Raw genomic sequence first — 14249 nt, forward strand, 5'->3', positions numbered from 1 at the left:
ATAATAATACTATATAACAATTATATTTATTGTAAAATTAGAAACTGGATTTTTAAACGGGTTTTGATTTATCTATATATTATAATAGACTCAGTAAAGTATCTTTATCTTAGAGATGTTCGAACATTAAATGACCAGTGTAGTAGATCTCAACAAGCAACATCATCTTATGCTACATTTTGGTTGAACTAGTGATAAGCCTTCACATATGTTCTAAAAATAATGATATGATAATAAATACTTAACGGATATCAATAACAAATTAAGCTTAGCATCACTTCTTGGCGTAGAGCTGCACCCACTCCTTGCAGGTGGCGAGGTACTTCTGCCGGTCCGCCTTGAAGGCCGCGCCCACCTCGGCGTTGCTGGGGTTGGGGAAGTCGCTCTGCGTGAAGAGGTCCATGATCTCCTCCACGAGCTGGCGCAGGGTGGTGAACTTGTTCCAGTTGGCGGGGTTGAGCAGCTTCGAGCAGTAGGTGCCGTCGGCGTTGACCTGGGGGTGGTAGATCCTGGTGCGGAAGTTGAGCACCGGCGCCTCGCTCGGGAAGCCCTGGGCCGCGAAGCCCACGCGGAACACCCCCGCGGCGTACGCGCCCTGGCCCGGGATGGCGAGCTCCCACTGGTCGCCGTCCTGCGTGATCTCGACCTCGTCCAGCTCGCCGTCCTCCACCGCTGCGTGGAGCTCCCTGATGTCCTTCATGAGCCGCTGCGACATTTACGGAGCGGAAGGGCGGCTGCCATATAGCGGTCGGACACGCGCTCACTCGTAGAAGCCCGCCTCAACGTGGCCCTCCTCCTCCACCTTGCGCTCGCCGCCGATCTTGCGCTTCTGCTTCCCGAAGCTCATGAACTTCACGTCGCGCACGTCGCAGCGCCGGATCGGCTCCTGGCTGCGCTCCTGCGTGCGCGCGATCTTGAGCTTGCGGGCCTCCTCCTTCGCGGCGAACTTGGTCTGGGCGACCTTCTTCCGGCGGTTGCGCTCCATCTGGCGCTCGAAGCGGAAGCGGAAGTCGGGCGCCTTGATGAGGAAGACGCGCTGGGCCAGCCGCTCGAGCTGCCCCTCCATCCAGGACAGCATGGACAGCGAGCCGATGGACTGCAGGTCCGCGATCTGGGAGTAGGACGAGAACTTCTCGCAGGAGGGGTCCTTGCGCAGCTACTCCGAGATGGCGCTCACGACGGTGGAGTACGAGGACTTGACCAGGTTGTCGATCTTCGCGATCTCCTCGATCTGCCGGTTGTACTGCTCGTCGGTCATGCCGGTCTGCTTCTGCTGCTTCGAGATCGTGTCCAGGTTGAGGAAGTTGAGGCGCTCGAGCTGGCTGGCGAGCGAGGTCACCTCCTGGTCCGCCTTCTTGAACTGCGCCTGCGAGAGCTGCTTCTGGTGGTCGATCGAGTTGTCGGTCTCCTGGAGGTTCTCCACCAGGTAGAAGTTGTTGGCCTCGATCAGCCGCATCGTGTTCATGAACTCGAAGGAGTTGTTGAACTGCACCGTCATCGGCTCCCGCACGAAGCCGTTCATGCACACCGCCGTGTAGTCCGGGATGCCGGGGTCCTTCGTGGGGAAGTTGTAGTACTCCGTGTACGCCGCGGGGTCCGCGATGCCCCGGAGGGCGATCTTCTTGCTGTTCTCGTCCAGCTGGCTGAGGGCCTCGTTGCTCTGCGCCAGGAACTCCTGGTCCAGGGCGTTGATCTTCGCGTAGTTCACGAAGTTCGCGTGCGGGCAGGCGGGCGCCGGGTCCGCCTGCAGCTGCGGGGAGAAGTCGTAGCCGGTGGGCGTGAACTCGAAGCACTCCAGGCACAGCCCGTCGCAGGTGCTGAAGCGCTCGCAGCACAGGGCGATGCACTTGCGCTGGTCGGCGTAGCGCTCCTGGTCCCGCTGCACCTGGTTGCGCTCGGCGGCCGGGAGCAGCTCCTGCACGAACTGGCGGTACTTGCAGAAGCGGAGCAGCACCAGCTCCTGCTTGTTGATCTCGCTCTTCATCTGGATCAGCTGCGTGGACAGCTGGCGGATCTGCTCCTGCTTCTGCGTCTTCGCCCGCATGGCCTGCTCCTGCTGCAGCACGGACGAGATGGTCTGCTGGTCGCTCTGGCGCACGTCCTTGTCGAACTGCTGGATCTCCCTGTCCAGCACGTCCGACCGCTGCTGCAGCCCCATCTCGCGCCGCTTCACGTCCCCGTCCAGGGAGTCGATCTCCTGCTGCTTGGTCTGCAGGCTCAGCTCCACCAGGAAGATGTCCTTCTGCTTCTCCAGGAACTTGTCCAGCTTGTCGCCCGCGCCGTTGGTACGCACCAGCCCCTCGAGGAAGAGCTTGTCCTGGCCGGTGAGGTGGGCGTACTTGCCCGTGAAGCTCGGCGCGTGCAGGTCCAGCTTCTGCTGCCGCACCGTCCGCGCCAGCTGCTGGATCTCGGGGTCGGCGCCCGTCAGGATCGCGTTGCTGAGCGGCTTCGGGGGCCGGTCCGAGCTCAGCGAGAGCATGGCGTTGCGGGCCGCGAAGTTGAGGCGGTTCTGGATGGGCGTCGCCTTCTGGAACTGGATCTGCGTCATCTTCTCCTGCTTCGCCGCCGCCCGCGCGCGGTAGACGTCGAACTCCGAGGTGAGGGAGAAGGGGTTCTGGGCGATCTTGGAGGCGTACTCCTCGCCTTGGGAATCGCGCACTTCCTGCATTTTGCGAGGCGGAAAGAAACGGCGGGATATATTTTGGGAGCGGCGGGTCGGCCCGAAGCAGATTGCAAGTATCACTCCCTCAGCGCTCGCTGTCCACGCACGCGAAGCCGTGGCGCTCCAGCAGCCTCGCCGTGACGCCGCCCCGCTCCACCCCGCAGCTGGGGCTCTTGCGCTTGAGCACGCACAGCACCACGTTCTCGGCCAGCAGCCCCTGCAGCGCCGCCTCCGCGCCCCGCCGGAACTCCAGGGTCACCCTCGTCCCGGACCGGGTCAGCACCTCCTCCCCGCAGAGGTCCGCCGGCTCGCGCGGCGTGGGGAGCCCGCCCAGCTGCTCGGGGCAGAAGCGGACGAGCGCGTGGCCGGCGTAGCGCTCCAGGTCCTGGGCGGCGTGCCCCCCGTCGTACCGGCAGCGTTCGCCCGTCAGGCAGGCCGATACTCCGATCTTGGGCCGCTCCGGGCGCAGGGCGAACTGGGCCGGGGGAACTCCGGGGTAGTCGCGGTGCGCCGCCCTGTTGGGGAGGAGCAGCAGGGAGCCAGGGGGGAAGTGTGCGGCCAGCTCCGGGGTTATGAGCTCCGACGCGTTCGGGGGTGCTGCGTAGCGCGGGTCGTGGAACCAGGCGGCTGCGTCCATTCAGGTACTGCCGCTATTATACAGTACTATGGAGGTAATACGAAAGAGTTTTTGGTTTCGGTAGTAAACGATGGCGCGGGTTTGGGTAATACGCGGTATTGGAAACATCGGCCTCCTAGTAAATGTACTATTTTTATGCTGAACCTATATTAGCATAAAATTCTACGTTTTGATTTATGGAGTCTGTATCTATAATATCGGTTATACATTAGTTAGAAAAACTAAAGTTAACTTATATTTTTAGGTATATAGCATATATTTCGCCACGCAGAATCGAAAGCTATTGCCCCTAAATAAGTATAACTGCAATACGACTAAAATTTAAAAATAATCCACACTATAACTAGATTTAAACATTAGATATCACTCGCTTCTTTCCCTTGAAAATGGGTGGAAACTGCTCTGATACTATGAACGGGTGCGTTCAAAACTTTTACTGCCCCCTAAATCCAGGCAAGGACCAAATTACGTGCTAAAAATGCAACGAAGACATGCCAGTCGGAACCTCCTGCCAGTGCCATAGTGACTCCATCATACGCAAAGACTGTGCAGTTTGCGAAGGTGGTAAAGGCAGCTAGTGCGTCAAATGCACCCATACCCACTTTCTCAAGGGCCGCGCCTGCCTTAATTGCCAGGCTAATTGCAAAACCTGCACCAGCGAAACCTCCTGCTAAGTCTGCCTGGATGGGTACTACTTAGATAACGATATGTGCAAGAAGTGCTCTGACAACTGCCTCACCTGCTCGGCAGAAAAAGTTTGCATTACCTGCCCGCCTGGGTTCGTCCTGAACGCATCCAATACCTGCACGCCGTGCCCGTCAAACTGCTTCAAGTGCGACATCTAGCTGAAGTGCTAGCAGTGCAACAACGACTTCTTCATCACCGAAGCCAATACCTGCCAAGCATGCAGCAGCATGACGACGTTCGACCAGAAGTGCCAGTGCCAGAACAAACAGCAAGGTGGCTGCACTGCATGCTACCCAAAGCAAAGCACCTGCCAAACCTGCCTACCGAGTGGAAAAGTAGCCAACGGATAATGCTTTGTGGACGCATGCAAGAACGACAGCGACTGCAAAACTCATTAGTTCTGCGACATATTTACCACAAAGGGTAATGTATGTACCGAATGCTATACTAATTGTGTAAAGTGCTCGGGCGGCTCACGTACGTGCACAGAATGTAAGGCTGGAGATTACTTGGCATCAGGGTCATGCAAGGCGTGCCAGCCAACCTCGCCGCTTGGGATGAGCTGCCAGTGCGGCGCGCAGAAAATTGAGAACTGCGGCGGCTGCGATGGCGATACCTGCTCGTAGTGCATCAACGGGCACTCTTTGGTAGGGGGCTCGTGCAAGGACTGTGCGGATAGCATCGTAGGATCGACCTGCATCTGCCTCGGCAATCCATACATGAACTGCGACGCATGCGGTCTGGAGGGCTGCGGGAAGTGCATCCCGGGGTACATCCTGGAGAACAAGCAGTGCGCCCCCTTCAACTGCGAGAAGACCACCCCGTGCGCCGATGGTCAATACTGCGACAGTACTTTAATCGTGCACGTATGCCGCGTCTGTATTGCAGACTGCAGCACCTGCACAAACGCGACCGACTGCCAGGCCTGCGAGCCTGGGCGTTTCCTGAAGGACGGTGCGTGCAGCCCTTGCGAGTAGATAACGGAGGGGGAGCAGTGCAACTGCGCCGGGACCCTGATCCAGCGCTGCACCAGCTGCACGGGGTCCGCCTGCAAGACGTGCACGCCCGGCAACTATCTGAGCGAAGGCCAGTGCAGCTCCTGCGCATCCATTCCCTTGGGCGCGCACTGCCTATGCGATGCACTCCTGGTCGAGAGCTGCTCAATGTGCGGAGTCGGGGGAACGTGCGAGGCGTGCACCGTGGGCGCGGAAATGGTCAACGGCGAATGCGTCAACTGCACGCTCAACCCGGAGCAGTGCACGCAGCTGATGTCCGGAGGATAGATCACAGGTATTTTCGTAGGTGTGCTAGCAGTGATTGCCATCACAATCCTGGTTGTAGTGCTAATTCTGAAAAGCATGCGGAATAAGAAAAAAGCTCCCCAGCTTGATCTACCTGTCCAAAGGATGACCGGCACGCCTCATGCCCACGACATGTCATGAGATTCCCGAGTGACCCTCCATTTAGTATGATTCCGGCTAACAGGACACTATAGTATACTACCCTCCAAAATCTGTAGATACCCGCAGTATTCGTACCAACGCTGGAAATGATGCAGGTGCTAGCATTCGTTACGAACTGCCCCCGTATCACCTCGAACTCGTCCGCCTACGCCGAGTACGCCACGCGGGACGAGATCCTGGTCTTCGTCCCCTTCCAGGAGGCCCAGATCCTGGTCTCCGAGTACGCGGACTTCAGCGCCGCGATCCGCATCAATGCGAGCTTCAACGACATGGCGGGGGTCTGCTTCGCCGGCCCCAAGACGCTGGTCCTGGACAGCTGCAACCTGTTCCGGCTGCGCCTCGCCCAGCAGGTGCCGCCAGAGCTGGTGTACCAGACCTACGTGAAGACGCTCTTCCTCCAGATAAACGGCGCGGTGTCCACCCTGCAGATCCGGCAGGAGATCACCTACTCCACCAACCTCTACGCCCAGCGCCAGCTGAACCGCATGGAGATCCTGCTGGGCGCGAACGTCTGCGACGTCGAGACGGCGCTCATGCACTCGCGGCGGCGCTGCACCGTCCAGGACGCGTGCGGGGTGCAGCAGCCCAGCAAGGTGCAGTTCTTCCAGAACGCCTCCTTCAGCGAGCCCATCGCCTACAAGATCTTCAACTGCCACAGCGGCAAGACCGTGCAGCGCGCTCTCCGCCTCGTCCAGTCCGAGCGGGTCGTGGGCGAGAAGCGCCGCATGCACGAGCTCCGGCTCGACGCGGCGGGCCTCTTCGTGGAGGCGGCCGGCGTGCTGTGCGACGGCAGGCCCGTGAAGCCCGAGGCGGGCGTGTCGCGGGTGGCGAACTGCTCGGTGGTCCAGGCGGGCGACCAGCACTACTTCGTCGAGGCGAGCCAGCAGGCCTACTACAACTACACCTACTTCCCCCACCACGCCCAGCTCCCGGTCGTGCTCCAGCAGGGCGCCGTGTGCGAGCTCGTGGGGCAGCAGATCTTCCTGCGCGGCAAGGAGGAGTTCGACGACCTGATCGTGGACCCCGAACCGGAGCCCACCCCAGATCCGGACCCGGAGCCCACGCCTGACCCCGAGCCGACCCCGGACCCGGAGGAGTGCGGCGAGAACGAGACGCTCGTGGACGGCGCCTGCGTGGCGGACGGCGCGAGAGGGCTGCCGCTGGCGATATCGGCGCTCGTCCTCGCGGCGGTGCTGCTTCAGTGAAGGTTCCGACTCACTCCCGAAAACGCTCACTCCAGCCAGCCGAACACCTTGTGGCCCTCCTGGGCCTGCAGCTGGGCGAAGTCCGCGAAGAGCAGGTCGCCCTCCAGGTTCAGCAGGTCCGGCCGCTCCCCGCTCAGCACCTCGTCGAACCGCCCGCCCAGGTGCTGGCCCTGGACGCGCAGGTCCCGGCCCTGCGAGAGCGCCTGGTTGGCGTCCGCCTCGCCAGACTGCACGTTGAGCCCCAGGGCCCGCGCGAACTGGCACTTCCCGGCCTGCGCGCAGAGGCTGGCCAGGATGCCGCGGAAGGCCGTGAGCTCGCTGGAGCCCTCCCGGCAGAGCACGGCCACACGCACCAGCACCTCGAGCCGGAGCGCGTTCAGGCTCGCCACGGGGCTGAGGCGCAGGACCTCGGCGGGGAAGTAGGCCTGGTGAAGCTTCTCGACGTAGAGGGGACGGGCGTCCTGGGGCATCGGGGCGAAGGGCTGCACGAAGGAGAGCAGCGCCAGCAGCGTCTGCACCGGGACCCGCGGGTAGCTGAGGAGCATCTGCGGCGTCCGCGACAGGAACTGGCGCGTGATCAGCCGGTGCTGCGAGAGGTCGATGCGGAGCGCCAGGATGGGGGACTTCTCGATGATCAGGGCCAGGTTCAGCTGGGTGCTCTGCCGCGTCCCGACGATCGCCAGCACCGTGTTGCTGGTCGCCAATAGCGCGTTGAGGTCCAGCAGCTGCAGGAACTGGCCGTACAGGTCCGAGAACACCACGAGCCCGGCCGCGAAGGCGGTGACGACAACCCCGTTGACGTGCGAGATGAAGCAGGTCAGGATCGGTGACTGCGCGACGTCCTGCGGCAGCGGGCTGAACACCCGGAAGGCCTGCTTTTTCAGGATCTGCCCGGTGAACACCGCGTTGTCCGCCAGCGTGCCCGCGAAGAACGTCCCGTCGAAGTCCACGCTTCGCACCCGCGCGGGGACCTCGAACTGCATGGTGAACAGCTCCTGCTCCAGGTAGCCCTGCAGGATGAGCGTGGAGGCGGACTGGCTGAAGACGACGAAGGTCTGGTTGAGGAACACGGCCTGCACGAAGTCGAACTTGAACGCGACGGTCTGGTACAGCTGCCCGTTGAAGAGCAGGTCGCACGTCTGCTGATGCTGCGAGAAGGACACCGGGGGGCTCCGGCGCGAGGTGATGGTCTGCTGGCGGTAGTTCTTCACCGGCATCAGGTCCTGCAGCTCGATCAGGACGGTCTAGGTCGCGTAGATCAACTGGGCCGACACGGGGGAGAGCTGCGAGATCGCCAGCGGGACGTCCTGCAGGAGCTGCATCTTGACGTTCTGGAAGGACGGTGGCAGCGGTGGCAGGAGATACTGCTTCGGCGTCAGCTTCGAGGCGTGCGGGGGTGCGTCCGTGTAGTAGATTATCTGCGGGCTTATCATTCTGGAAATTTTGCCAGGGTGTAATATTATATCGGGAGTCCGCTGAAGCGCTGAGAAATGTTCCGGGAGGTGTTCTTCGCAACCGGCGTGTTCGCGCCAGCCCAGCTGTTCGAGATAGGCACGCTGGACATCTAGGCCAGAGGCAGGCTGACGGGGGTGCTGGCGAACGTCCCTCACCAAATCCTCCCGTCCTTCCTTTTTCGAAAGACCGCCGTCGCCGAGGCCCTCTTCACGTACGAGAGGATAACGTTCGGCCAGCTTAAGCCGATCCACGAGCAGCCGTTCCCGGCGCTCCCGGCGCAGAGCGACTTCCCCGCTGCGCTGGACCGGGAGACCAGCATCTGCCGGAACCGGAACCCCTTCGGTATCCCGGTGCTGAGCCTGGAGCACTTCAAGAAAGTCCCAAGGCAGGAAGTCACCGTCATCGTCGACTTCGAGCTGTACTACCAGACGAAGGCGGCGTTCTACATCAGCGAGATAGGGGCGGTGCGGGTGTCGGGCGCGTCGATGGAGACATTCCGTCGCTTCGTTGCGCCGCCGCCCGACACCGCCAACGCCTCGGCCAGGTACATCTCCAAGGTAATCACCGGCATTCCGTGCCAGAAGCACAAGAGCATCGCCTACGTCTCGCAGGGGGCTGCGCTGGCGGAACTGGTCAGTTTCATCGGTGCCCAGAAGATCATCTTCGCGAAGGGGCGGAAGCTGGAGCAGCAGATCCTGCCCACAATGCAGGTGGAGGAGGTCTATCCGTACTTCTGCCAGCAGAGGGGCTTCGCCATCCCCGCAATGGCGGGCACCCGCTGCGCCTTCCACGCCCGGGTGCCCCAGCGGTTCCACTGCGCGCTGGAGGACGTCACCGAGTGGGGAAAGCTCTTTTTGTGAGGTGTCGTTATTATGTCCCGCCGGCGTTTCCCGCTCCAGGTAATGACGGAGAAGACCTACAAGGCCGCCAGCGCCGACCTGCAGAAAAACTTCCTGGCACAGCAGCAGGCCGTCCAGCTCAAGAGCGACCTCGCTAGATCCCAGCAGGACAAGGCGCTGCTGCTCGAGCAGAACGCAGCCCTAACCGCCGCCAACGGTACGCTGCGCAGCCAGCTCGCCCAGACCACGACGGTCGGTGCCGCGGTCCTGGACCTCCAACGGCAGCAGAACCTGGCCTACACGAACCTCCAGTTCGCGCTCCTCGGGCTGACGAACCAGGTCCGTGGGCTGCAGACCCAGCTCGCCGCCTTCTCGGACGCTGCGATGCCGCAGGCGAAAATCCGCCCCTCCAGCTCCGCAATGTTCACGCCCGCGGCGGCCAAGTACGCGGAGTCCGTGCAGCGCATCTGCACGTCCGAGGCGGAGTCTGGCGAGGTGGCGCGTCTGAAGGAGGTGGTGAAGCAGCTCACGCGGCAGCTCAGCGACATGAGGTTTCAGGAGTGACTCAGCACCCCTATTATATCATTATAAACACCAAAATTCAATCACTTACTCACAAAAAGCTCTTTTGTTACTTTAAACACTATATCTTTGTCAAATACTCATTTTAACGCATCACTCTCCTTTTCTTTCACGTCATTTCATTTCACTTCACTATCCCTTCCTTTCTTTTCCTTTCAAACCTCTCGCGTACTTTAGCCCACTAAACTCGACCTGCTTTTCGGTCCATTCCTTGCCGTTGTAGAGGATGATTCCAGGACACTGGAAGCACACGAAGTCGAAGCAGCTCCCAACCTTCGCGACCGGGTTGCCTGCAAGCTTGAGGACCTGCAGCGTTTTGGGCAGAAACTGGAGCTACGCGAGCTCCGAGATCATGTTATTTTCTACTTCCAAAACTGTCAAACTACAGTCGCGGATCAGGTCCAGAGTTGAAATGCCGACGCCGTTGAGGTAAAGCTTGCGCAGCTTCGGCGCGTTTCGGGTCAGAAACGCGTTAAAATTTTCGTCGAAAGTGTAGTCCGAGCGCTGCAATGACAGGTTCAACTCCATCAAGTGGGGATAAAACCTGTCGATTTTGAAGAGTTTCAGCCGGTTGTGCGAGAGGTTCAGCGTGAAGAGGACGTCGGATGCGATGTCAGGGACCGTTTCCAGCTCGTTGTGGGAAAAATCAGCATCCTCGAGCAGCTTTATATTGGCAGGGAAGATAGTTTTGAGCTTGCTGTTCGCTGCAAAGAGCTTCTGCGCGTTAACAAACTTGGAGAGGTCTGGGAGCTCCTAGATGTTGAGATCGTTCAGATTTATGATTGTTACTTGCTAGGATGTAGTTATGGGTTTTCCTGTTGCTTTGGCGTATCGTGAGATCGCGATTTATTCACAATTTAACATTTTTAGATAAAAATAATTTATACTATTTAGTATATAATATTAATTAAATGAATTATTATATAATGATATTATAATTAATGTTTAATTACTCTGTAGAATTACTGATAAATAAAATAATTTATGTATATAAATATTTTTTGTAATTAATAAAATGATGCTTTCACAAATAGTGAAGTAAAAATCCTACCAATTAAAAGCCATATCTAAATTAAACTAATCGATTTTAAATAATTCAACATCGTTGGTAGACACACGTAACTAACATATTATATCATCATAAGTCGGAATTTACTCATCTCTTCCAAAAGCACTTTTTGCTAAGTATTTGGAACTAGACCTGTACGACAGTAACCTCTAAAACAAAAAGAAGAAGAAAACATAGTCATATGAGCAAGTTGATGGCAAAATTGTACTTTATTTCTATTACTTCAAAAAACGCGTGGGCGAGGAGAATAAGCTGCTAGAACTGAACCAATTCCAATCAATTTAGGAGGCAATCACGCGATATGGCAAGCGAAAGTGCGTTCTTGATATCATATCACAGTTCAGAAAAGATAAAATTGTCATAAACCTCAATTTTATTTCGACCGAAAAGTACAAATTAATGCGATACTCGGGAACGTTTTTGTACAAAATTCTCTCCAACGAAGACGAACCGGACAACCAAAATCTCGTGCACTAGGACACGTAGTTCAAGCGGTAAATAGTCGACATGCAACGCAAGTTCGACAGCGTTTTCAACGACAAGGGTTTCACATTCCGCTTCCTAATTTTTATCAAGTTCGTAAAATACTTTCCGAACAGGTACGTCTTCTACGGTCAAGATGTCCAGCCGATTTTCGTTTTTGCCGAGCAGGTCCAGCAGGCGATCGACTGCGCAAAGGTGCAGTACTACTAGCAGCGGTCCCGCAAAAAGTGATGTTCACAGAATTTCACTGCAGTGAGTTTAGCGCCTGGCTGACCAACTGGCTTATGAAAGTGCTACCGCCACGATCCGGATGGTTCAGCGCCAGCAGTATTTTAGCGTTTTTCTGCCCTCTTTTGGCGTCGAATATCGGCTAATTTAAAATCTGGCGTGCGACTGCGGGGGTTATCTTTTCTGGAATTTCACCTCTGAATCTTCTTGGATACTATGGAAGAGCGGGTGTGAGTGCATAAACGATTGCAGATGCTAAAATAGGATACTTATTAGCTTTTATGAATGTTAGAGTCATTTGTATATAAATAATTATAAATAATATATAATAAATAATATTATTCATTTCTAAAAATCAAAAATGCAACCTACGGTAAGGAAGACTTTAGAAGCTGCGCCTCCTTCGATGCCACCAAATTTATCAGCAATGTACATTTAGCGATGTAAGAACTAAAAAATTAGGCCTAACTTCACAGCACAAAAAATCTTACAAAAAGCGCCAAAAATAACAAAAATTGATTTCTCACAAGATATTATAGGAGCTAGAGGACTTATTGTTCTTTGTGATATTTTAAGTGAGTTTAAACGCATATTAAACCAAATAACAGAAATAGATTTAAGTGGAAATGCTTTAGATAATTCTGCTATTATAAAGTTATCCTAGTTACTTGAAAACTAACAATAGATGACTTATGTAAACCTAAGTGAAAATAATTTTGGAAGAGAATCTATATAATCAATTAAATAGTTGTTGTTGAATAATAAGAAAATTTAGATACTAATACATGATTGTAGATGTTTGAAAGACGAGCAAAAATAATATTTATCTAAATTTGGTCGCGTAGTATACTGAATTATGTGCATTATTTATCAATATTTAATCATTTTTCAATATTAAAAACATCTTCACAAACACACATAAAAAGTTCATAACTTATATACTTTTAATTTTCTAAATCTGCTATCTCAGTACAAATATCTGTTACAGAGTCACTATCACATTTACAGTTTATATTTTTTAGTTTTCTGAAAGTTTCTGGACTAACTCGTTAGCGGTAATTATGATCATTTGCTAAGAAAATAATTTTAAACAAATCATGCTATTCTGAATTTTCTACGATATAACAAAGTCGCAAAAAGTCTCGCATTATCAATTTTGATGGTAATTCTGCAATCTATAATATTTATTTTATATCACTTTCTGTTCTTATAATTTATATACATTCTAGTGCTTTTGTAGCTTGTATAGGTGTTAAAAATCGTAATTTCAATTAATCTTAAGCAATAAATAAATTTTAATAAATCGTATGATGATTTTTCATTTTTTGAATTTTATTAAGTAAGTATAATATCTGATAAGTAAAATTCTAAAAATGTAAACTTTACATTTTTTCTCTAAAACTTTTCACTCTGGAAGTTGCTCTTTATTTATTAACTTTTTACGTACTAAACACTCCCCAATCGCTTTTAATCTATATCTAACTTATATATCTGTTCTTCCTGGTATTTTATCAGCAATAACTTTCCATTTTCTTGGAGGTGAGTTTGCAATTGCACTCACCAACATTTTATCCTCATTTTCACTCCATTTGCCTTTTTTAATTACTGGATTCACAACCCTTGACCATCTTTAGTTACACTATGAAGGGCTCCGAATCGGTGTTCCTGGAAGCATCTTATGTATAGATCTTGCAATTTGAGGCCAATTTTATCTATTATTTGACATAACTAATTGCTCCAACATCTTGTCTTCATCCTCAGACCATTCTAGCTAAACTCTACGTTGTGTACGCCGTGGCTTGTTGGACTCTTCGTAGCTTGAAGAATCATCAGCAGTCTTTACAACTTAAACTTCATTTTCTGCTATTTGATAGTGCTCAAGATAAGGATTCTGCTAGAATTCAGCATTGTTAAATTCCAGGATAGGTGAGTTGAAATCATACTCAAAATCCATTGAGAGATCGTTTAAGGAAAAAAGGCAAGATGGGGAATCAAAGTTCATTTGTAAATCTGTGTAGGATAAATCTTAAGAACAAAATTTTCATAATATAACTACAATATTGGTAATACACCCTACTTTCGTTAGTAGATTTGAAGTATAGTTATTAAAACTCTCAAGATAGAAAAATAAGCATAATGATTATTATTTTTATAATATATTACGTAAGTGCGTACGATAAAAATAATGCATGGTATAGATGATCCAATTTTATTATACTCTATAAGTAGTAAAAATTCTAATAGTTTTTATTCATAATGGGTTATTAATTGTATACACAAATAATATTAAAAAAATGTAATATAATAGCGCAAACACAGTTTAATTCTTTCATCAATATATATTGAAAATACGTAGAATTTATCTTTTATTCAAATATTAAACTATATAATGTATTTAAGCAATAATTTTTAAAAAACGTATTATAAAGTAAAATTATGGAATCAGTAAAATGAACCCATAGACTCTCCTGTAGATAAACCTTCTTAATATATAAATATTGCAAAAAATATATATAATATTTTTAAGTATATATCTAATATTATGTCATTATAATAATTTACAATTAAATGTTTATTCTTTTGCAAACACAGTTTGGATTCATTTCTCCAGCATAAGGTCTTTTGTTCACTAAATCATATCCTTAAATAGACAAAGTATGGTTTAATTCATAACCTAGTTTATTTAGAGATAATATTGCCGGACCTTATATGGAATAAAGATACAATTAGAATTCAAATATTTCAATTGGCATTGTTACTTCATCTAAAGATTATTTTGATGTTTTTATGGCCTTTATTCAATAATTTTCATATGAATATAAGTAAGTAGTACCAATTATTATTGATGAGAAGATAACTTAAATTGAATATTTTTAAAAGTTAAAAGATCTTGAGATTTACAAATTAGATTATATTATAATGCCTCTTATTAATGTAGA

At 51.8% G+C, this 14249-nt stretch overlaps 14 protein-coding genes across 14 annotated transcripts; 6 read left to right on the plus strand and 8 right to left on the minus strand. All coding sequences in view use genetic code 6, as the record gives it.

Annotated features, from left to right (window-relative positions):
- Window positions 1–274: 274 nt before the first annotated feature.
- On the minus strand, window positions 275–715 carry SS50377_20840 (Ubiquitin-conjugating enzyme E2; the record flags this gene model as incomplete). The annotated part of the gene is made up of 1 exon (XM_067904777.1): window positions 275–715. One exon carries the CDS (start codon window positions 713–715, stop codon window positions 275–277), a length of 441 nt encoding a protein of 146 aa, XP_067768259.1.
- Window positions 716–760: 45 nt separating this feature from the next.
- On the minus strand, window positions 761–2668 carry SS50377_20841 (uncharacterized protein; the record flags this gene model as incomplete). The annotated part of the gene is made up of 1 exon (XM_067904778.1): window positions 761–2668. The coding sequence occupies one exon, from the start codon at window positions 2666–2668 to the stop codon at window positions 761–763; it is 1908 nt and encodes a 635-aa protein (XP_067768260.1).
- A 79-nt stretch (window positions 2669–2747) lies between these two features.
- On the minus strand, window positions 2748–3299 carry SS50377_20842 (uncharacterized protein; the record flags this gene model as incomplete). The annotated part of the gene is made up of 1 exon (XM_067904779.1): window positions 2748–3299. The coding sequence occupies one exon, from the start codon at window positions 3297–3299 to the stop codon at window positions 2748–2750; it is 552 nt and encodes a 183-aa protein (XP_067768261.1).
- Window positions 3300–3685: 386 nt separating this feature from the next.
- SS50377_20843 (Cysteine-rich membrane protein 2) lies at window positions 3686–5428 on the plus strand (the record flags this gene model as incomplete). Its single annotated transcript, XM_067904780.1, has 1 exon — window positions 3686–5428. One exon carries the CDS (start codon window positions 3686–3688, stop codon window positions 5426–5428), a length of 1743 nt encoding a protein of 580 aa, XP_067768262.1.
- A 26-nt stretch (window positions 5429–5454) lies between these two features.
- Window positions 5455–6654, plus strand: SS50377_20844 (uncharacterized protein; the record flags this gene model as incomplete). The annotated part of the gene is made up of 1 exon (XM_067904781.1): window positions 5455–6654. One exon carries the CDS (start codon window positions 5455–5457, stop codon window positions 6652–6654), a length of 1200 nt encoding a protein of 399 aa, XP_067768263.1.
- Window positions 6655–6680: 26 nt separating this feature from the next.
- SS50377_20845 (uncharacterized protein) lies at window positions 6681–8087 on the minus strand (the record flags this gene model as incomplete). Its single annotated transcript, XM_067904782.1, has 1 exon — window positions 6681–8087. The coding sequence occupies one exon, from the start codon at window positions 8085–8087 to the stop codon at window positions 6681–6683; it is 1407 nt and encodes a 468-aa protein (XP_067768264.1).
- Window positions 8088–8144: 57 nt separating this feature from the next.
- On the plus strand, window positions 8145–8969 carry SS50377_20846 (uncharacterized protein; the record flags this gene model as incomplete). The annotated part of the gene is made up of 1 exon (XM_067904783.1): window positions 8145–8969. One exon carries the CDS (start codon window positions 8145–8147, stop codon window positions 8967–8969), a length of 825 nt encoding a protein of 274 aa, XP_067768265.1.
- Window positions 8970–8981: 12 nt separating this feature from the next.
- Window positions 8982–9512, plus strand: SS50377_20847 (uncharacterized protein; the record flags this gene model as incomplete). Its single annotated transcript, XM_067904784.1, has 1 exon — window positions 8982–9512. The coding sequence occupies one exon, from the start codon at window positions 8982–8984 to the stop codon at window positions 9510–9512; it is 531 nt and encodes a 176-aa protein (XP_067768266.1).
- A 147-nt stretch (window positions 9513–9659) lies between these two features.
- On the minus strand, window positions 9660–10394 carry SS50377_20848 (uncharacterized protein; the record flags this gene model as incomplete). The annotated part of the gene is made up of 1 exon (XM_067904785.1): window positions 9660–10394. One exon carries the CDS (start codon window positions 10392–10394, stop codon window positions 9660–9662), a length of 735 nt encoding a protein of 244 aa, XP_067768267.1.
- Window positions 10395–10548: 154 nt separating this feature from the next.
- Window positions 10549–11313, plus strand: SS50377_20849 (uncharacterized protein; the record flags this gene model as incomplete). The annotated part of the gene is made up of 1 exon (XM_067904786.1): window positions 10549–11313. One exon carries the CDS (start codon window positions 10549–10551, stop codon window positions 11311–11313), a length of 765 nt encoding a protein of 254 aa, XP_067768268.1.
- A 13-nt stretch (window positions 11314–11326) lies between these two features.
- SS50377_20850 (Mitochondrial import inner membrane translocase subunit TIM14) lies at window positions 11327–11608 on the minus strand (the record flags this gene model as incomplete). Its single annotated transcript, XM_067904787.1, has 1 exon — window positions 11327–11608. The coding sequence occupies one exon, from the start codon at window positions 11606–11608 to the stop codon at window positions 11327–11329; it is 282 nt and encodes a 93-aa protein (XP_067768269.1).
- A 63-nt stretch (window positions 11609–11671) lies between these two features.
- SS50377_20851 (uncharacterized protein) lies at window positions 11672–12163 on the plus strand (the record flags this gene model as incomplete). Its single annotated transcript, XM_067904788.1, has 1 exon — window positions 11672–12163. One exon carries the CDS (start codon window positions 11672–11674, stop codon window positions 12161–12163), a length of 492 nt encoding a protein of 163 aa, XP_067768270.1.
- Window positions 12164–12191: 28 nt separating this feature from the next.
- On the minus strand, window positions 12192–12632 carry SS50377_20852 (uncharacterized protein; the record flags this gene model as incomplete). Its single annotated transcript, XM_067904789.1, has 1 exon — window positions 12192–12632. The coding sequence occupies one exon, from the start codon at window positions 12630–12632 to the stop codon at window positions 12192–12194; it is 441 nt and encodes a 146-aa protein (XP_067768271.1).
- An 83-nt stretch (window positions 12633–12715) lies between these two features.
- SS50377_20853 (Myb-like DNA-binding domain-containing protein) lies at window positions 12716–13312 on the minus strand (the record flags this gene model as incomplete). The annotated part of the gene is made up of 1 exon (XM_067904790.1): window positions 12716–13312. The coding sequence occupies one exon, from the start codon at window positions 13310–13312 to the stop codon at window positions 12716–12718; it is 597 nt and encodes a 198-aa protein (XP_067768272.1).
- Between the last annotated feature and the right edge of the window lie 937 nt (window positions 13313–14249).

This window comes from Spironucleus salmonicida, chromosome 1 (assembly GCF_000497125.1).
Source record: "Spironucleus salmonicida strain ATCC 50377 chromosome 1, whole genome shotgun sequence".
In the NCBI taxonomy this organism is placed as follows: domain Eukaryota; phylum Fornicata; order Diplomonadida; family Hexamitidae; genus Spironucleus; species Spironucleus salmonicida.